This window comes from Pteronotus mesoamericanus, unplaced genomic scaffold (assembly GCF_021234165.1).
Source record: "Pteronotus mesoamericanus isolate MK-2021 breed Mesoamerican mustached bat unplaced genomic scaffold, CSHL_Meso_final contig_73, whole genome shotgun sequence".
NCBI lineage: Eukaryota > Metazoa > Chordata > Mammalia > Chiroptera > Mormoopidae > Pteronotus > Pteronotus mesoamericanus.
Window position 1 is genome coordinate 15,198,352 of NW_026555245.1, and position 21,153 is coordinate 15,219,504.

The window sequence follows — 21,153 nt, forward strand, 5'->3', positions numbered from 1 at the left end:
GGCTATGGTGTTTTGTTACAGCAGTTTGAGCTAAGACACAACCTTATGTTTTTTCTCACAATTTCCCATGAGATGAAATTTATAAGAAATGCAAAATAATGCCCAGAATATAGCAAGTACTTTATTGTTTGCCAAATGAAATTTTAAAAAGCAAATGAATAGGTGGGAAATTCTAAAATGTATCTTGAAGGATTTCTGCCATTTTGTCTTAATAAGCATCCTCTTTAATGCTTTTTCTTAAAAATTGTGTTTGTTATTATGACAATCAAATTATCTAATATATGTGAAAGCATCTGGCATAGAATGACACACCCATCTCTAGAATGATTGTAACCACAATTGTTTGCTATATAATTATAAATGCTTCCTGTTCTTGAGTTTAAAACTTCTTACATCAGACTCACAGCAGCTCTGTTCTTTGAAAAGTTGTAGAGAAGAACTTGACCATCTACTTTATGTCTGTCCAACTTAGCATGTCCTATCATGGCCACAAGGAACAATAATCACTCTCCATCTATTGTACATTGGTTTTACGTCACCTTAAATAGAATTGCATCTTACATTAGGGTGTGACTGTAGTCAGGTCATACATTAAATGCAAGCAGGAGGATACTCCTCTGTATCCTGTTGCTAACTTAGCAATCAAGCTGGATTTGACACCAAAATTTCTTTTAGCTCCCCTCTTTCTTCCCTCTTCCTTCTCTCCGGGGGTGGGTGTGTGTGTGTGTGTATGTGTGTGTGTGTGTGTGTGTGTGTGTGTGTGTGAGAACAATGAGCATGCAGCACAAAGCTTGCACATTAAACATCTTCTTTTGATTAAATAGTAATACAAGGTATGGGAAAAGAAAGACAGAACAGTCAGTTACCAACTCCCCAGGCCTGCATCCCGCAAGTTAGTCCACCAGAGCCCAGAGAACAGCTTTTGTTTAACAATTAGGCAAGAGATATAGTGGGGAAGAGCCCAACTTGTTTCCTTTCTACATAGGACCTAGAAACTAGCCAGTTTAATACTGCCTGTGGTTTAGCTTTGGATTTTCCCACAGATCTATTCAGACCAATTTGGCCAAAGAACATGCCACCACACAGCATTGTTTAGAGTGGAGCTGTGAGAAGAATAAGTTTATTAAAAATGGGATGGCCATATTTTTTTTAAAAAAATGTAGGTCAGTTTTCACATTTTACTAGTTTATAATTTCTGCAATGACAAAGTATTTTCAAACACAGGGATGGGCAAAAGTAGGTTTACGGTTTTGAGTACACAAAACAAAGGTTATTTTTGTATTATTATTTATTAATTATTGTATTATTTTCCATACCAACAACTGGAAACCTACTTCTGCCCACGCCTGTACTCTAACCAACATGGTTGGCTCAGTTGGTCATTTGTGAAAACAGCAGCATCTTTGGTGTCTGCATGTGTGTGTGTGGTTTTTTGTTCAAGTCTAAGAGAAAAATACAGTTTTTATATAAACCATCAATTGAACTTAAAAAAGAATTAACAAACCTCCTATCTTCATGAAGAAATGAAAAGAGAATGTAAATCTGTTCTTACTCTTAATATACTCTGTGATAGGTATGCAAACTGTTGAGTAAAACTGTTTGGAAATGTTCACTTTAAGCACTGGCTACAGCTTTTGGTTGGAAATGCTGCCCCAGGGGAGGTTAAGAGACTTAAGGAACAAGGGGTTTGTCTGCACCTGAGCTGATTGTTCTTGGACACGCAGACACAGCAGACAGCGTGCACTGCGCAGGAACCACTCAGGAGTTTCACCCTGAGAAAAGCTGGGATTGTGCTCTGAAGTCATCTATTAGAACCTTATTGTTCCCTCTCCTAAGCCTGCCACTGTGAAGGTTTCTTCTACCTATACAAGTTGATTTTTCTCACATCAAATTAGAAATCAGCATTTGCTCAGCAGGCTGCTGTTTGGCCAATAAAGGCAGGATAGCTCTTTATGTGGATAGGGTTGGGAGAAAGCCTCAGTGGGCCAGGCATCTCTTTTCATTAGCCATCCATTTCTTTATGGTAGGTGGATGCGAAGGCGAGTCTGACTGCTGCAAGCTGCAGAGAACCAGAACTCAGCTGCCTTCCATTCTCCAACCTGGGTCCAGCGGGTTGGTCCCTATTTCATTTAAGGGCATTGGGGAATCCATTCGGAAACACAGAAGTAATGAGAAACCATTAGGCAGGAACTAGAATGGATAAAGGGGAATTACTCCGTTTCTTTAATAAAGCCAATAAAGAATTACAATACATAATAATGCATTATTATTATCTGATTGGATCCTAAGAGGTCCTTCCAAAGGCCTCACATGATGCTCTCCCTCCCTCCACCTCTTAGGATGCTTTCCTCTTGTCCAGCTACTCTCCTCTGCATTACTTCAGACACAGGAACGAAATATCTAACGGCTCGCAGAACACAGCAGACATGTTTCTCCCCCAGCACCTTTGCCCTAGCAGTGCCTGCTTCTGGGAGCACCCTTTCCCCGGAGAGCCACTTGGCCAAAGCCCTCTTTCAAGGCTGGAGTCTGTTCCCATCTCACCTCTCAATGTGGCTCCCAGCTACCCACACACTGCTGATCCTTCTTGCCCTGCTCTTCCTTTCTTTTCTCCTACAGCAGTCATCACCTTCTAACATACCACTTAGTTTACTTATTTATTATGCTATTGTTGATTTTCTGTCCACCTACAACCACCACTGCCCCTCACCACCACCCCCCCCCCTCCGCAGGTCTAACTGTGGAAGCTCAGGGATCTTTGACGTTTTGTTCACTGGTGCATCCCAAGCATTTAGAACAGTGTCTGGCACGTGGCAGGGCCTCCACAAATACTTGTTGAATGAGTGATGAGGGAAGCTTAGCATGTACCATCATCATTATTATTAATATTTCTATTGCTTTTATTATTATCATTTTATCTTTTTTTAATTTATAAATCATGTTTATTCTATTACAGTTGTCTCCATATTTCCCCCTTTACCCCCTTCCACCCATCCCACCCCTGCCCCCTACTCCCACAGGCAATTCCCACTCTGTTGTCCGTGTCCATGGGTCATTCATACATGGTCTTTATCTAGTCCCTTCCCCTTCTTTCCACCATTGTCCTCTTCCCCCCACCGCCTCACTCCTGGTCACTTTCAGTCTGCTCCATGTCTTCATGCCTCTGGTTTATTTTGTTCTTTAGTTTATTTTGTTGAATAGAGTCCACTTATAGGTGAGATCATATGGTATTTGCCTTTCATCAACTGGCTTATTTCACTTAGCATAATATTCTCCAGTTCCATCCATGTTGTCACAAAAGGTAGGAGTTCCATCTCTCTCTCTTTCTTTCTTTCTTTCTTAAATGCAGATTGATTTTATTTATTTTTTTAAATGTCAAAGTTAATTGTAAAATATTTTTAAAAATAAAACCATTATAAGGTCTCAGCAATTAAATCAACATGACACCAGCACAGAAATAATCAAGTAGATCAGTGAAATATAATGAGCATTCTAGAGACAAATGTATATATCTGTCTAACAATATAATATATGATTAAGTTGATATTTCAAGTCAATGGGTAAAATAAGGCTTATTCAACAAATAAGGTGCATGGACCACTATTACTTGAAATAAAACAAATCTAGAGCCCTATTTCACACATTATACAAGAAATATTCAGGTGAGTTAAAAATCAATATGTAGAATCTAAGGAGTTTTAGAAGAAAATAGAACTTATATTTTTCATGACCTGAAGTAAAATATTAAACCCAGAAGCTATAAAGTAAATATTGACAATATGACTATATTAAACATTTAACTATATAGTAATATACATATAAAAAAAGTTAAAGGACAAGGAATAGAAAAGAAAAGTATTTGCAACACATCTAAAACATGTTTAATAGGGGTTTTTTTGGGGGGGCGTGGAAAGTTCTACAAACCTTTAATCAATAAATGGATAAAGAATACCAAAAAGTAATTTAAAGCTTTTAAAAAAATAGAAATAGGCAAGAAATATACTAAAACATGTTTAGTTTCAACATATAGTAAAGGGACAATTAAAATAACATTGTCACAATCAAATTAATGAGTATTAATAATATTGGTAATATCAAGTATTGGCAACTCTGAAAGTAACTGGGTATTCATAGAAACTTGTTCTTCATCTTAAAGCAGTCCCTTTAACATATTTTGCAGTGCTGGTTTGGTGGAGGTGTGTTCTTTTAGCCTTCTTTTGTCTGGGAAACTTCTTATTTCACCTTCCATTTTAAGTCAGAGCCTTGCTGGGTAGAGCAGTCTTGGTTGCAGGCCTTTGCTTTTCATGACTTGGATATTCCTTGCCATTCCCTTCTGGGTTACAGTGTTTCTGTTGAGAAGTCAGATGCTAGCTATATAGGGGCTCCCTTATATGTTACTACCTCTTTCTTGCTTGCTTTAGGATTCTCTGTTTGTCTTTGATATTTGCCATTTAAATGATGATGTGTCTTAGAGTGGGCCTCATTGGGTTCCTCTTGAATGGGACCCTCTGTGCCTCCTGGACTTGTGTGACTTTTTCTCTCCTCCAATTGGGGAAGTTTTCCATCATTACTTTTTCAAACAGGTTCTCTATCCCTTCCTCATCCTCTTCTCTTTCTGGTATCCCTATTACATGGATATTATTACGTTTCAGGTTGTCCTGCATTTCTCTAAATGCCTCTTCATTCTTTTTGAATCTTTTTTCATTTTCTTGCTCTCTCTGGGAACTTATTTCTACCCTGTCCTTCAGCTCATTGATTTGGTCCTCAGCTTCATCTAGCCTGCTTTTGATTCCTTCTACTGTGTTCTTCAATTCAGAAATTATATTCTTTATTTCCTCTTGTCTCTTATTGATAGTTTCTATGTCCTTTTTCATGCTGATATAGTTTGCAGTAAGTTCCTCGTAGTTTCCCTGGAGTTTTTGGTAATCTCTGAGCTCACTGAGCTCATTGAGCTCCCTTAGAACCATTGTTTGGAATTTAATATCTGATAGGTTGCTTGCCTCTATTTCCTTTCATTCTCTTTCTAGGGATTCCTCCTTTCCCTTCTAGTGGGGGGTATTTACTTTGTCTTCCCATTTTTTGTGAGACTCTTCTCTTTTGCTTCTGCTTCTTAAGTTGGTCTGTCTTGATTTCCTAAATTGTGAAAAGAAGTTCTATGGTTGGAGACTGCTGTTTTTACTCTCTGGATCTGCCTCTGAAGATGTCAGATGTTGACCCTGTCTGACCTTAGGCAGTCTGTTCGAGACTTCCAGTAATCTACTATTTGTGGCTGTCTCCGGCAGCTGTTAATCTCATCACTCTGCACTCAGCAGGGTGCCTTAGACAGCGCAGGGTGGGGTGGAGTCCTCCTGGGGGCGGGGTTATTGGGTCTTCTCACGCTGCTGCCGTATGGGGGAGGAGTCCACACCGGGATCCCACCGCCTACTCTCTCTGTTGTCTCCCCAAAGTCTCCATCCCCAGTCTCTCCTCAAGTGTCGCCAGACCTCTGTGCACCCCCTTTAGCTAGAGACCTACTGTCTGTGGCTGCCACTCTGCACTCAGCAGGCAGCTTAGACAGCACATGGCGGGATGGAATCCCACCTGGGGGCGGCCCTATTGGGTCCTTTGACTTTGGTGCCGCTCAGGGGGAGTGGTCTCTGCCTGAGCAAGATGGCTGCTGCCATATGGGGGAGGAGTCAGCACCAAGAACCTGCCAGCTACTCTCTCAGTTCTCTCCCCAAAGCCTCCTTCCCCCGTCTCCCCTCAGGCATCTCTAGCTCGCTCTGCCCCTGCCTTTGCCAGAGACCAGGGTAAGTGGCTGCAAATGAAAATTTGGGGGTGGCCCTTTAGAAGGCTTTTTGCATCTCCAGCCGCCTGTCTCTGGCAGAGAGCAACTCTGCCGCTTTTCACAGCTGGCTGTGTTCTGTGTACTTTTTGGGCTCTGGTGCTGTGGGCTAGAGATCCCCACTTTTGGTTTAGACCTCGCTCTTCTCAGGGGGATCCAACTGGCCATTTCAATATCCTTCTGATGCTGCTGCCCGTGGGCACCCAGCCCGCCTTCTCAGATCTGTACCGCACTCCTTACCAGTTAGATTGAGCAAAAGCTGATTCTTCTGTCTCCGAGGTTACAATGCTCCTCTCTCGCTATTGTTCAGTTGTTTGTTCTGGGTATTTCTCCACAATTTAGTTGTAATTCCAGGTTGGTCCTGGGAGAGATCTGCGTGACTTCCACTCACTCCTCTGCCATCTTGATCTCCCTTATTATCATTATTATGTCAGGCTTAGAGATGAGGAAACTCCTCTCAGACACACTATGTGACTTCCTTAGTAGTAAGAAGATGACAAAATGTCAGATATGGGACTCAAACTACCAATCCAAGATTAGTGCCTTATGTCTAGTGACTTCAAAGAATCCTTAGTAAGATGGACCAGTTACGGACAGAGCTCAAAACAATGGACCAGATCTACTTAATTGACATCAGAGTTTATTATTAACAGATAAATCTTTCAAGATGAAAGTGTTTATCTTGTTTTAGCCAATACATGTCAGTGTTGCTTTGGGAAAAAAAAGTTTTTAATCTACTGTACAAGGGTGTACTGTCACCCAATTGTTTTATTGTAATAATAAAAATGTTTATATTAGGCATATGGTTGGACTCATATTCACAACATGACAGCAAGTGACAGGCACTGGAACCTGAGCCCACTTGTAGCCATTTAGGTTTAAGCTGAACTTGGACTGACCATGATCAGAATTCTTTACTCTTTGAGGAGCACCAATTGAAGTGTGAAAGCTCAAGTTTTAACAGCAAACAGAGATGAGTGGGCAGCATGGTCTTAAAAAGAGAAAGCTGAGGGAATAGAGTCTGGGATTGAGAGGGCAGTAAGGGAATGAGAAGCATCAAGAGGAAAATGTGCCAACACAACAGGCAAGGAGAGTGAGCTGTGAGTACAAATGGATTTGTTACAATTTCTATAGTTTACCAGGGAATTTGTGATTATGTCCACAGAATGTGTTTTCTTATATGTGTGTTCTGATTATTAGGGGCCACAATGATTCTTTCCCTCGATGTCACATAACCTGAGGACATAATCCAAGAGTAGTTTGCAGGAGCCATGGATCATTTCTGCGGAGCTGGCACCGCCTGGTGTCCCTGATGGATGTCCACACAGAGATATGCATGGTCTGGTTCACTGGGCTGATCTTTCTCAGCACAGAGAGCCCTAATGTGTGGTTGCTGGTTTTCCCTTCTTCTAGAAGGCTCTGGCTCTTCCCTCTTCCAATACCCTAAGGGACAGACGTATGGATTTCTAAAAAAATCATGCAGTCCCATTTTAAACAGAAACAACAAGCATATTTCTCAATGTGTGCTGTGGCAGCTAAGGTGGTGTGGACCACAAGGAGAAACCTTCCACTCTCCAAGCAGTGAGAATGGAATCGAGCTCCCCATACTTTGTGATGTCCTTGTAGCTCTGGAGGGTGTATTGTTGCAACATGATGAGTTGTGATGAAAACATCACAGTGAAGAATTACAATGGAGGTAGACAGTAGCATGAAAATCTAGGAAGGTAAATAATTTATTTGACTTTTTCTCTGAATTTTTGTTGTTCTTGTTTAAAGAAATAAATAGCATATCTAATTTGATTTTATTTAGGCAAATATCAAAATGAATTAGGTGAGCCCTCAGTAAAATTCTAAGTTAAACGCTTTTTATTTTCACCCTTCCAACACTTCCCAGGGCCCCCTTCTCACTGGCCCTCCCTAATTGCCACACTCTTTCCAATGATCTGGATCTTTCCCTCCTCTGATGAAACTACCAGCTTGAGAGCTGACTCTCTCTAAGGTGTTAATTAGAGGAAAATGTTCATCACAAGAAAACAAAACCCACTTAAACTAGATTAAATAAAGGAAGGGTAACTGTAAGTGTGTAAGAGGAAAGCTCTAAGACACTAAAAGACAGGAAACAAAGCATGCTATGAGCTTACTGGAAATGGGAAGCCAGAATGTGAAGGCCTGATCCCTCCCTGTTTTTCTCTCTACTTCTCTCCCGTCTCAATCAATCAATCATCTCTCATGTTCTTTTTTCTCTTTCAATCTCTCCACTTTCTTCCTCACCTTCCTTTCCCGCACCCCTCTCAAACATCTTGTTTTTCTTTTGCATGACTTAATATGATCTGACTCTATATGATCTTTCAATGAAGTATCTGCTGTCACCTAAAGTCTCACACCTCAGTTCAGTTTCTAAAGACAGAGTCTGATTAGTCATTGATCAATCATGAACTCACTCCTCCTAAGGTAATGATGGGACCTGCTCTTTGGGCAATGATTGAAGCCAGCCTGAATTGAGGGATATGGTGAAGAAATTAGGAGAGTGCTTTGTCACCCTGGAAGACCTAGGGCTGCCTAGCTGTGATCAAGACAAGGGAAGTGGAGAATGTATATCATGTATTTATTGATATAACCTATTGATAATACTGTAGGACAAAATACCCCAGATGGTAGTGGGTTAAAGCTGCCAAGATGTACTGAGCCCAGGAGCCTGCAGTTGGCTGGATGGTTCTTTTGTACTTGGCTGGGCTCAATCACACTCAATCACATGCCAGGGAACCAGCGGGCCGTCAGCTGATCCAGAACAGCCTCAGCTCAGACAACAGAAGTGCTGGGAGCAGCAGCTCTTATATTTTATCCTCCGGCAGGTTAGCTCGGGCATGTTCCTCATGGTGATGGCTGCAGTAGAAGGGTGGAAACAGAAACACTCAAGGGTCTTTTTACAGTTCTATATGGGTCACCATTTGCTAATATCACATTGGCCAAAGAAACTCACATGACCAAATTCAGAATTAAGGGGCAAGGAAATTGATCCTACCTGTTTAGTGAGGAAAACTATCACATCACATGGCAAAGGAGCTCAGATACAAGGAGAGAAAAGAAATTGGAGCTATTAATGCAATTAATATGCTACATTGTGGCAACAAACTCACTGACATGTATAACAGGCTAGTAGAAATGCACATCCTCCCCCACCATATTTGCACAGAATCTTTCTGATACTAATTCCTGATACTGAATAATGAACTACCAAGTCCAGAATAACGAAGACCTCTCCAATGACAGCAAATAAATGAAAATCTTGTCTCTAGGTAAAGCTAGATAGATATACTAACAATAACATAGGACCAAGATAACGGGGGTGGGGGGGGGGGGAATTGAATTTTCTCTTCTTTCCCCACAACTCAGACACAACTTACCTAGGCTTGTGACATCCTACTTTGTAATTCATCAGGTTATAAAATGAGGATTATTCCATTTAATTGCTCTCTAAATAGCTCAAAGCTAAACCTGTGTGCAAATGGAAAGTCAACCAAGAAGCCCTGAAGAGTGATTGGCTCTGTCATCCTCTTTCCACCCTGTGGTAGCTGGATTCCATGTCATACAGTACAGGCTACATTTTTTATGGAATGGCAAGAATAAGTCTTCTTCCATAAGTGACCTACCATTAGCTCAAGGGATAGATAATCCATTCTGGGGTTATTCTGGTCTTTGCTTCTCTTCATAGAATCATAGAGTAATAGACTATCAGGACTAGATGAGGCTTAGAGATCATTTAATACAGCACTTCCCAATTATTAGTCACATTAACCATTCTTTGTTTTGTAACATCTGTTCTACTCTTTAATATTTTTAATTAAGTTGGCCCATTTAAAAAATCTAAATCTATGTTTAAAAATTTATATGATGGTCATAAATAGAAGAACCAGTATGATTTGATGTAAATAGAAGATAATCATAAAATAAACAGAATGAAAATACCACATTGTTGTGAAATTCTGTCCAGATGCCCGAGTCTTCAGCCTGCCCAGTCTTTACTGCAAAGGGAATTTAGCAAATGTGAAGGAAGCATTCAAGAAATGTTATCCTCAAACTGACACATTCTCTCTGGTAGAGTCAGGAAGATGGAAAGAGGCTTGAAAAGGTCACCACTTTTTCACTGTTCAATTCAATGTTATTTAATGCTCTATTCCTGTGTCCTGAAATCATCTTGGACTTCGAATTGTGTGTGCATCACACTGTAGGGAATATCGATAGTCTAAATCCTTATATTCACAAGTGAAGGAACTGAGGCCTCCTCTTATGCCTTTCCAATGCTTGCCTTAGTGCCCTGCCACTACTCATTTGCATCTTAATCAGCAGTTGGATTATGAGTAGGGAAAAGAAATGAATTACAAAAAGAAGTAAGAGGCAGAATTGGCGGATGATGCTTTTGACTATACAAAGTTGGAGCTTACCTTTTCAATTACCTCTGCTCTTCCTGTCCTTCATTACTAGAGGACATTGCTGCTAGCCTATTAAAATAAATAGAAAGAAAACTTCTGCCTGGATCTACTACTATCTAAGTCTATTAGATCAAGAACCTTTTAGAAAGATGTAGCCATATGAACAGAAGAATCTCCAGCTGTCTTGCCAAGAAAAACATGTCAGGAAAAAGGCCAAGAAGGCACAGCTATCTACATCTAATTCCCCCTGGAAGTCAGACATATAGGGGCTGTGCTAATGGCATTCTCAATTCTCCATGGCAAACTGGATGGATTTTCAAAAGGAGGTAGAAAAATCCTCTTTGGCTCCTTATCTTCTCAAGATGGATTTTTAGTTGAAAATCCTTTCTTTAAAAAAAAATAGGATAAATGTAGTCATATACTCAACTAAGCTCTTTATTCCATTGCCTGTGTTTTGGAGAAGGGACAATCTTTGAGAAATGCCCTTCTTCATCATTTTTTTAATGATGCTGATTATATCAAACATTGCTATTTTATTTTTAATTTCTTGTGCTTTGGGGGAACAATGTGGTATGTGCGTTAAATAAATCAGTGTTTCTTCTCCCCTTATAGGATGATATCAAAAGGGCAAATCTCTTAATTTTGGAGACATGAGTGCCTGCACCTGTCTCCAGAAATTAAATTTCTTTCTCCACATTCTGAATTTTAGTGTGTAATACATTTGTTGCCTCATCTGACCTGTTCAGGCCATTATCCTTGCTGATGGAAACAAGAAAAATTCAGGTGCCTATTAACCTGTTTCTATATTTGTTCACAATTGAGGGGTCCCTCACAACTCCCTGTTGGCTGTGTGTTCAGAAACACAGAGGAAAGTGACTTCATGGTGGAGCAGGTTTGAGTGGACCTCCTGACTCTGTTCTTACTGTCTTTGAGATACTGATAGAGGTGCTAAAGCTTTCTGAACCTCAGTTCTTCATCTGTAAAATGGGTATAATAATCATAAAGATTAAAATAAGGTGAAAGAAGTAAAGCTCAAAGCACAGAGCCTTACATTTAAGCATACAATAGGTGGTCGCTATTATGTGTTATTGCATTGGAAAGGTCACATGAGATAGGGCAGAGTACATATAAGCTTCGGGGTCAGAGAAAGGATAGGATTCCTTTCTGTATCATTCATAATTGCATCTCCAGTGCCAGTTCCCACTGGCACACAGCAAAACCTCAGTATTTTTTGAATGAATGAGTGAATGATTCTCGCATTATCCCTTATTAGCCGAGTGGCTTTTGGTAAGTCATTTCATCCCTTGGTGTGTGTTTCCTCAGCTCTGAAGCAAAGATAATATGTTTTTTATAGAACTCCTAAAAAGCTTAAAGGCAATGGCCAATGTAAAGTGCCCAGCACAGAAGCTGGCACATGCTATGCTTTCCCTTGATGTTTATTCCCAAATTTCTACTGTCCTTCATGTTTGAGGATCCCAGATAAAGAAATAGGATCAGAATTTCCTGGGGAAGTACCCATTTTAAAAGCTGTCTTTTAAATGAGCAGTGGGAGTGTCCAGGAGCCCAGGATGTATGAAGGAGAGGTCCCACAGGGTGGTCTTTTATCAAAAATGTCAGGGTTTCAGAAGAGCCAGATGTCTAATTTGACCCAACTTTCCAGTTCCTGGACAACTGTGAAGTGGTATAGATTGGGTACTGGCCAGGCCATGTGCACATGAGGAGGATCCTGAAGACAGGCACAGAAATGATCTTTTACCCTTGACCTCATATTCTCATTTTCAAAGGAACTGAGAGAAAGTTTCCATCTCTGTGTCAACTTAAGCTGATTGGTTATGCCTTTGGTAGTTTTGTCTTGAAAAGGAATCCAAGGCCACAACTTGGCTCAGAAGGAAAGTGTGTCATGACTGATTGACAATGTCTGCCCAGGTACACGAGGGGGTGTTATAGTTGGTGTGCCTGGAGATTTACACAGCAGCATGCAGAAGAGAGAGTTGCTATAGCTGTTGCCAAAGACAAGGCATGTTCCTTTAACTGTAAAACTTGGCAATGGCAAAAACAAACAAACAAATAAATATCTGCTCTTACAGGAACCATGGCAGGTCATGGTGACACTCACGATCTTAAAGTAAGTAGAAAAACAGACACTGACCCAGTGGAAATGATCAGGTGTAACCCTTACAGAAATGCCTGACAAAGCACGTCAAATTTACAATATGTATCCATTTGGCAAATGTTTATTCAGCACCTACTATGTGCCAGGAAGTGTTCTAACTGCTGTTTTGTTTATTGAACAAAGCAGACAAAGACTCCAGACCCCATGCAATTTATGTTTTAGTAAGGGATGCTGTTGACACTTGTATTAGTTATGATAGAAGTTTATTTATGGGAAAAAAAAGGTCCAACTATTGGAGGGCTGCTCTCTGGAACATGTAAAGAAAAGGGAGGGTTTTCTTACTATCATTCACATACTATGGCCAAATTTTGACTGCACAACCTATCATTGTTTTAGAGTCCCATCACCCATTTCATTACTACCTATTAATGCTTAGTTAGAAGAAATAGCACCTCCAACTTCATGCCACACAATGTGTCAATGTGACCCACATAGATAAACCATAGAGACTATAAATCTCCAAAGATTTGATCCCTTCTAATGTGGCCACAACTGCGTAGATGCAGCTTCCTCCCTCTGTCCCTGCAACTAATCTATCAATGATCAGCTTCTAGAATCAGGTTTTCTTCACTTTAGGAGCAGGTTGGCTGTGCCCAGGTGCTTGACCCAATTTCCCAACTGCATTTACCCTACTTATTTGATAATAGGTGAAATCTGTGTTGTCAGTTGCTGAGTCAGAGGCTCCCTTTGAACAACTGAGCATTGATCACTATAGACCCATTAAGTTCTCTGATGCTTGAGGGAAGGAGAACAACAGTGCCACTGGCTCCTAAAACCCTGACACTGTGATTCAACCTTACCAAGGTCAGACTTCCCATTCCCAGTTGCCCCTTCCAATCTTTTCATGCTACTCCAAGATCCAAATGCCTCTCGGGAATGGGGTGCTCAAAATATCAATGTCTTTTATTACTGGCCTGTGGACAGCAGTTGAAGGCAGGGGTGATTGTATTAGCCAGGACTCTTAATTGCAAGTAATAGAAACCCAAATAAAATGGACTTGAGGGGGAAAAAAAGAATTTTGTGGTTCATATAACTGATGAGGGCTAGTTTTAGGCATGGCTGGATCAGGAATCGGTTTCTCTTCCCCATGATACAGTCACTCCCAGGCAGGCCCTCTCTCTCCACTTGGTAGCATTATATCGCATTGTCAAAAGATACCCGTTTTATACCAATTCCAGCAAGACTCCCCAGGCTGATGTTCATTGGCTCTGATTTCTCAAGCTAAGGTCACATGTCCATCTCTGAACCAAGTGATACAACTGGGGATAAAGCAGACTGATTAATCTCCAAGGTGCAGAATTGGAGTTCATTTCACCCAAACTTCATGGACTTAGAGTGGGGCAGGGATGGTTCCACAAAGGGAAGCCAGGGTGCTCTTACCAGAGAAGGGGAAATGTATATTGGGCAGGTGGAACCGGCAAACATCCGCTAGAGGCACTCTGCATCATTAACAAGGTAGACAAAGGTGACAGTATGAAGGTGATAGTGACTATTCATTTACTTCTTGCAAAATCATTGGGAAAATAACCGCTCAAGTGTCAGGTTCCAAGCAGGGAAGGAGGAGCCACAGTGGTAGCTACCAGCCCACATGCCCCTAAACATCCACCCATGTGTCATCTTGGGTGGGTATGCCACGGAGTGTTTTCCTGGGAACATGCACCACAGACCTGGGTTGGTGCCTCATGACAACCTAGTAACATCCCTCATCATGAAATCTGCTGCTTGTCAGGGCTTTAAATCACCCAGTTCTTCTCATCAATGGTAGACATCTGTAAGTTTGAGACAGAGCACTTTCTAATGCAGATAAATACACAGAACAAGGACATCATTAGCAGCCATTATAGAACAGTGTTTTGCAGTAACTGCTGCATATAATGTTCACTGCCTCTTTGCTGATATTACCAAATGAAGGCTATTGCTCAGTGAGTCATTTTTATTATCATTATCACTGTCACCAGGATCACCTAATTCATTTGTACTGCACTTGCTGTAGAATCTAGATGATGGTCCTCAAGACTGGTCCTGACTACCAGACTGTTCGGCGTGATCCCAGCCAGAGGGCCTGCAGCCGTTCTGCAGTGCTTCTCAGAGCCCCAACAGAGCTCACATCATACCATAATACTGTGTTCTGTCCCCTTTCTTTGCCCCCTACTAAACTGCGAGGTGCTTAAACAACAGGGATCGTCCCTTTGATTCCCATTGCCCCCTGTACCCAGCCTATTATAACCACTCACTAAATGTTTAGAGAATAAGTGCTATGCATAGTGATTGCAAAACAAAGAGGAATCAGACGTAGTCCCTAACCTTGAGGAACAAAGTCTAGTCATTGCAAAAGTAGCAATACTAAGGATGGCACCAGCTAAAGTTAATCAAGTGTTAATGTGCTAGAGTATCTAGAGCTAAGTGCTTTGCATGCATTATCTCATTTAATGATCTTGACAACCTCCTCCCAAGTTTCATAGTATTACTACACCCATTTTACAGATGAGGCAGCTGAAGATCATGAAGTAAGCTAATGTCTCATCATTTGAAAATGGTGTACTCAGGGTTTGAACCCAGGTCTGCCTGATTATAAGGCATATTTCTAACCACTAAAGTAATACCATCTCTTTACAGGCAGGATGTATAAACAGTATGGGAGAAGCCAAAATAAAGTAATGCCCAAATGATCAGCAGGGAGCTCCCTCACCAAAGTAAATCTTGTGCAAAGGTATTAAAGCTGGGCCAATGTTTTAACCACGAGGGGCCTTCGAGGAATGAAGCAGAGGAACCAAGCAGAGGTCTAGAAAGATATGTTGATGACACTACCCAAAGGCCCACAGAAATGCGTGTGGGCCACGAAACATGGTTTCCTCTCTAGGCTAGAAGGGGGGCCTTAGTGGAGGAAGTGTCTGTGTGTTTCACTAAATATGGGGTCAAAAGAGCAAGATGGATGTGTCTGCCCTCAAAAGTTTATTTTACATTCTCACAGAATGTAAAGAGAATTCTCAGAATGGCATTGAGAAATGGAGATCAGGGACCACATCTGCCTAAACTGTGCACTTTGTAACTTACCCCCAGCAGTTTTTTCTGCTTCCCTTTATCGGTTTCCCCACAGAAACCTGAGCAGGCGTCAGAGGAGAGGGCAGCACAGGAGTGACAGCCCCTCAGAAGGTCAGCTGGGAGGACGGGGTGGGTGAGTGGAGCAAGCTACCCTGAGGAGAGAAAAGCAAAGCAAGTGGTTCCTTGAGGTCCGTGGCCCAGGGGGTAACAGAGACTCTGAAGTCTGGTTGAGAGTGAGAAGGCTCCTTGCCAAGCCAAGGGTGGGATTTCTGGAAAGGAACTAAAGAAGGAGCCAACAACAGCTCAGAGCTAGGTCTGTCCCTCATGAGTAGGCCTGCAGAGCTGTGGGAAATGTCTGTCAGTGCTCAACAACCAAATGTGTCCAATGATCTCCTTTATTCATAACCAAACAGTGATCATGTGTGGGTACATGTGGATATGTTGTGTGTGTGCACTGAGTCATGTAACAGGAATCGAGAGAGAGCAGTTTTCCCACTGGGAATCTCGGGTGGGACACAGATGAGTACATTGGCAATGGTGACATGGCGTGGGAAGTTTTCCGAAGGGGTAAGCAGGGGGGCCTCTGGGATTATAAGGAAGATAGAATTACTAAAGAAACATTATTTGGTAAAGAAAAAAAAAGTATTCATTACACTTGTTAAAGATGATGAGGAAGACTTTATTCAATGAAGTGGGACCACTGCAATGGGGCTTTGTAATAAGGGAGAGATTGGACTCGACTCTGAACACAGCAAGGAAAATTGGGAACTTATAGCCAGGGGCATAGTAATCAGTGGATGGAAAATCGCTTAGAGGAAACATCAAGGATAATAGGAGAGATTCTTGCTAAACTGAACAAACAGGATTTTTGTTGAAGGCAGGGTGATCAGACATCATCTGGGGTATGATGGAGGATAAGAAACCTGATTTGATATCAGCAGTGGTAAGATATTGAGGATTCTGGCTAAACTGACTTAGCAGGATTTTTGCTAACATTGGACAATGCAGAGACAAACACAGAAGTCCATAAGCTGAGACCTACTTGGAAAAGGGCTCAGAAGAGCCTGAGTAGAGTTTGGTTCCACAGAAAATCATTGTCAATACCTATCCCAGACCCTGGGGCAGAAAGTGAGCTGGGGTTGGCTTCAGAGAGCTAAGTGAGCACTGAAAATTGAGTAGCATTCACCCAAGTGACTCATGGGAGTGGTAGCAAGGCACCAGAGCAAAAGCAAAAGAAGCAAAGCTCAAAAATCAAGCAGTAAGAGACAGCATGGCATTTCTAGGAACTACAAGGAACTTGGTCCAGTTTGAGCTCATAGGGAAAGGTGGGAAGTAGCAAGAGATGGCACTGGGCCAGCCACCCTCAGAGTTTGGACTGCGTCCTGGAGCCAATGGGGGCCTCCATCACCAGGTTTTCCTCCCGAGGAATAGCTGCCTTGGGTGGTTAGTGCCACAACTACCGATATATAAAAAAAAGATGCCAGCTCTTTGAAAACATCTGATTCCAAGACCAAGTCCTCTTGCAGGCAGATCCAAAGGCAGCGCTTTGGCCATCTTTCTCTGGTTGTAAAAAACGGGCCTTGGTGTCCTGGTATTATGAAAACTCTCATAGCCTGAGAAGATGTATTTTGGGCTTGAGGGCATGTCAGAAATCACAAAGCTTCTCCAGCCTGATTTTAGCTCAGTGAGCTTACCTTAGCAGCAGCTGAGAATTACCTGGGCAGCTCTGAAAGAAATAGTGTTGCCCGGGCCACCCTCAGAGATTCTGATTGAATTGTCTGGGGTGGAGCTAGGCATTGGCAGCTTTTTAAAGCTCCCCAAGTGATCCTCGGTATGGCCAGGGGTGGAAACTACAGAAAAGTGCTCAGCTTAGCAACATTAACTCTTGAGACGTGAATGGACTCCCCTTGCCAGGTACTCTGGCCAAGAAGATCCAAAGATGGGTCAACTTTGCAAACCTTCCTGGCAGATCTTCAAAAGCTGCCGATGGCAACTGCTGAGACCTCTTCATGCCCCCACGCCCCTTTTTATAGATAGCTGCAAAAAGATCCTGTTCTAAGGCCAAATAAGGACAGGGACAGCCAGAGCAGCAGAAGGACCTCACCTATCTCTGGGCACCTAAGGCCATCGTCTGCCTCCCTGAGCCGTACTGTCTGTGCAGCACTGAGGAGTTTTGCCAAGGATTCCTTTTCCCCTTGACGTTACCTGGAAGCCCCAAGCAGGCCTCATTAGCACATTACTCACACTCCCCAGTCCCACACATCACCTTCCTCCTCACCCTCACCTCCAGATCCTTTATTTTTCCATTTGCCCTTTTTTTTTTTCAATGCAGTTAAGTTTTGTCCCCTGTGCCCTGAAAAGCACATTTTTGGAATGGAAATGTTGCCGGACAAAAGGCTCAGGGGTCCTGGCCCATCATCCCTCATTGCCTGCCCCCTCCACACCCCAACTTCATGAAATGCCATTGGTCAGGAGCACCAAGAGACAAGCTTCTAAATACTTCCCAAGGTGCTGCCCTGTTTTGTTCCTTCTTCACTGAGACAGCAAATCTGTTAACTCAGAGCCCTGGGTTGTTTCTGGCAGCAATTAACAGCTGCCTGGTATTAATTCCCAATCAATAGCCCCTCCGTGCTGCTGCCCCTACAGCTGTGGCTTCCCGCCTCCACAGCACACTTGAAAGGAACTTGATGGGGCAGGGAGACTGCTCCTCCCGCTGCTCCTGCCGCTGCTCCCTGGGAATGCCTTCACCAGGCATCCTAAGGACACCAAGGATGCCCCTCAGAGAAAGCCAGGTGCCAAGAGACAGCCTGAGCAAGCTAGAGGCTCCGCCTACCTCTTCCAAGTTGGCTGACAGCTTGGGAGATGCGAGGAACCAGGTCCCCCCTAGGGTAACAGCAGCCCCTTGGGACATTCGTGAAGCTTTCATTTTTTCCATTTTGACTTTTTAAAAGAAAACCTTTGTTTCTGTTTGTTTTGAGATGGCTGTATTTTTCCTCCATCCAAAAAAAAAAACCTTCTCATTCAGTCAGACCTTTTTAATCAAATAGCCATGATTTCTCATTTTTTGCATCTGTTGCTTCCTGCAGCTCCCTGTGGACAGAATGAGACCCGAGAGGACGGTAAAATAATTCAGCTGCCTCCCTGCAAGACAGGAGCTTGGATCGTGCCAGCCATCATGGCCTGCTACCTTTTAGTAGCAAACATCCTGCTGGTCAACCTCCTCATCGCTGTCTTTAAGTAAGTGGGTCCTCCTTCAGAGCGCTTGGTGTGAAGTGAGGGTGCTGGAGGGGTGTGGTACTCCAGAAAGCAGTGGAGTCTCTCACCTTGATTCTTTCTGGTCTCTATTTCAGCAATACATTTTTTGAGGTAAAATCAATATCCAACCAAGTGTGGAAGTTTCAGAGGTATCAGCTCATCATGACTTTCCATGAAAGGCCGGTTCTGCCCCCACCTCTGATCATCTTCAGCCACATGACCATGATATTCCAGCACCTGTGTTGCCGATGGAGGAAACATGAGAGTGATCCAGATGAAAGGGACTACGGCCTGAGTAAGCTTTGAGTGACAGCTCCCAGCAGCCACAAATCAGATAGCCCTACCACTTCCTATAGGCAGTCTTGGAGGACCTGTGGCCACCTGGTTCCTCCTGCTTCCTGCACACTGCTGACAACTCTGAAGACTTGGAAGGGAACACGGCAGCATGCTTGCCTAAGAAACAGTGCCAGAAAGAAGACAGTAAAGAGCGAAATCAAGCAATCTTAGCCTCACATCTTTCTTAGTGAGATAAAGCCAGGCTCCAGCATGGCTGTTTTAGTACCTCCATAGGTTCTAAGTTTCTTACTTTCCAGAGGTCCCACTATAAAATATATCAACTATAGTTAGATGCTCCCAATGCTGCGTTATATATAATGTAAGCATCATTATGTGAGTTGAGTTGAATTATAGGTGTCCAAGTTTGATTTTCCATTATCATTTCTGGAGCAATCATTTTTTTAGGTCTTGAATGTTTTCCAAGCCTCAGGGGTTATGTTCATCTGACTTCATGAGGACACCAGCCCTGCTTTCCATTGTTCAAAGGGCAAAACAGAAGACCCTCCACCACCCACCTTCTAGTCCAGTGTTTCTAAAAGGAAGTTCTGTTGGCATCGGGGCAGAACACTACTTCATTGTATAGGATTGGCCCACACATTATAGGGAATTTAGCACATCCAGCCTCCACACATTAAAAACCAATAGCTCCTGCAGATTGCTAAATGTCCCTTGGGTACCACTCACAGTTAAGGACCGTTAGGCATCCAGCCCCATACAAGCAAGCTACAATGGTTTCTCAAGTAGACCGCCTACACTAAATCTATTGAAGGAGCCTCTAGAATGAAGGCCCAGAAATTATCTCCAGGTGATGACTAGTGGGTTTAAAACCAAAGCCATTTAATCAACTGTTTCTTTAAGTCTGAAGCTTTTAACAACTTCCCTGACACAGCAATGCTGACTTCCTTCTAAACATAAAAATTGGAGAGATGGAAGGGGCAGGGAATTCCAAAGTTCACTATTTCCCTCTGAAACATAAATTTAGACAAATAGAAAGCGGGTGGGGTGGGGAGGAAAAAGGTTCAAATTTACACTGGGTCATTTTTCTATGCCCAGATCAGTTACAGATTAGTTTGCCTGCTATTAACAGAAAACCAGACTAACAGTACAAATAAACAAGGTTTTATTTTTCTCACGAAGCAAAAAAGTGCCGAGGTTGGTAACCCAGAGCACAACAGCGGCTCACGGAAGTCAAACACCCAGAGTCCTATTTTTAGGCTCAGCCATTCCTTTAATGCACTGTCTTGTCTTGTGGCAGCAAAATAGCTGCTGCACTTTCAGTCATCACATTTATATTTAAGGCAAAAAGAGAAGGGAAAGGTAAAAACAAAACAAAAAAAAAAAAAAACACCATAGAAAGAAGCAACCACATCACCATAGTTTATCAGGAAAGCAAAATCTCTTCCCAATACACCACCCCTTCTCCCCATAGACTACTTTGTTTCTTGAGCTGAGCTAGGTCTCATCATCACTGCTCCCTTCCAGGGAGGCTGGCAATGTGTGTATTTGGCTTTCCACCCTCAGTAAGAGGAAGGGGGTTAAGGGAACAAGGTTGAAAAAGGGCTTTAAATAAGGCCAGGGAACAGTGTCTGTTTGCCATACTCCTCAGCCCAAAAATTCAGCTTTTGAGAAACCTCCGTTTGCGTCCCTTTCTTGACTTTAGCTACATTTTTGGCCTTACAACCCGAATACGTGTAACCAGTGCCTGCAGTAAATCAGATATACCCAGATGAACTTCAGGGACCCATAGTGAATCTAACGCACAGAAAAGGGACAGTGACACAAGTTGCCTGACTGGATTCAGATTTAGAGACTTAGCAAAGATTCTAGACCCCTTCTCCTAGCCTTGCTTGAGATTAGAAATGTCACTAGACCCACAGACCAGAGGCCATCACTTTTACTCCTCTGCCTCATATCTCATTTCTTTTCCACAGAGCTGTTCATAACTGATGATGAGCTCAAGAAAGTGCATGACTTTGAAGAGCAGTGCATAGAGGAATATTTCAGGGAAAAGGATGATCGATTCAATTCATCCAATGATGAGAGGATACGAGTGACTTCAGAAAGGTGAGTCCCATGGTCGTGCCCCCTGGGAGGTT

At 42.5% G+C, this 21,153-nt stretch overlaps 1 protein-coding gene and 1 long non-coding RNA gene across 11 annotated transcripts in view; one reads left to right on the plus strand and one right to left on the minus strand.

Annotated features, from left to right (window-relative positions):
* TRPM3 (transient receptor potential cation channel subfamily M member 3) overlaps positions 1-21,153 on the plus strand; it is a 493,648-nt gene that overhangs the window by 458,795 nt on the left and 13,700 nt on the right. For all 4 annotated transcript variants that reach the window (XM_054583031.1, XM_054583028.1, XM_054583029.1 and 1 more), the window contains 3 exons: positions 18,553-18,703; positions 18,817-19,016; positions 20,989-21,121. In XM_054583031.1, coding sequence (XP_054439006.1) covers positions 18,553-18,703; positions 18,817-19,016; positions 20,989-21,121 — 484 coding nt within the window. The remainder of the gene's footprint in view (positions 1-18,552; positions 18,704-18,816; positions 19,017-20,988; positions 21,122-21,153) is intronic.
* Positions 1-21,153, minus strand: part of LOC129078268 (uncharacterized) — a 94,243-nt gene that overhangs the window by 52,558 nt on the left and 20,532 nt on the right. For 2 of the 7 annotated variants that reach the window (XR_008529945.1, XR_008529942.1), the window contains one exon: positions 18,503-18,958. The exons of 4 other annotated variants lie outside the window; for them this stretch is intronic. This is a non-coding gene — a long non-coding RNA (uncharacterized LOC129078268). Of the gene's footprint in view, positions 1-8,301; positions 8,705-18,502; positions 18,959-21,153 lie in introns of those variants that run through there. One more of the 7 variants, XR_008529948.1, reaches the window with a different exon arrangement.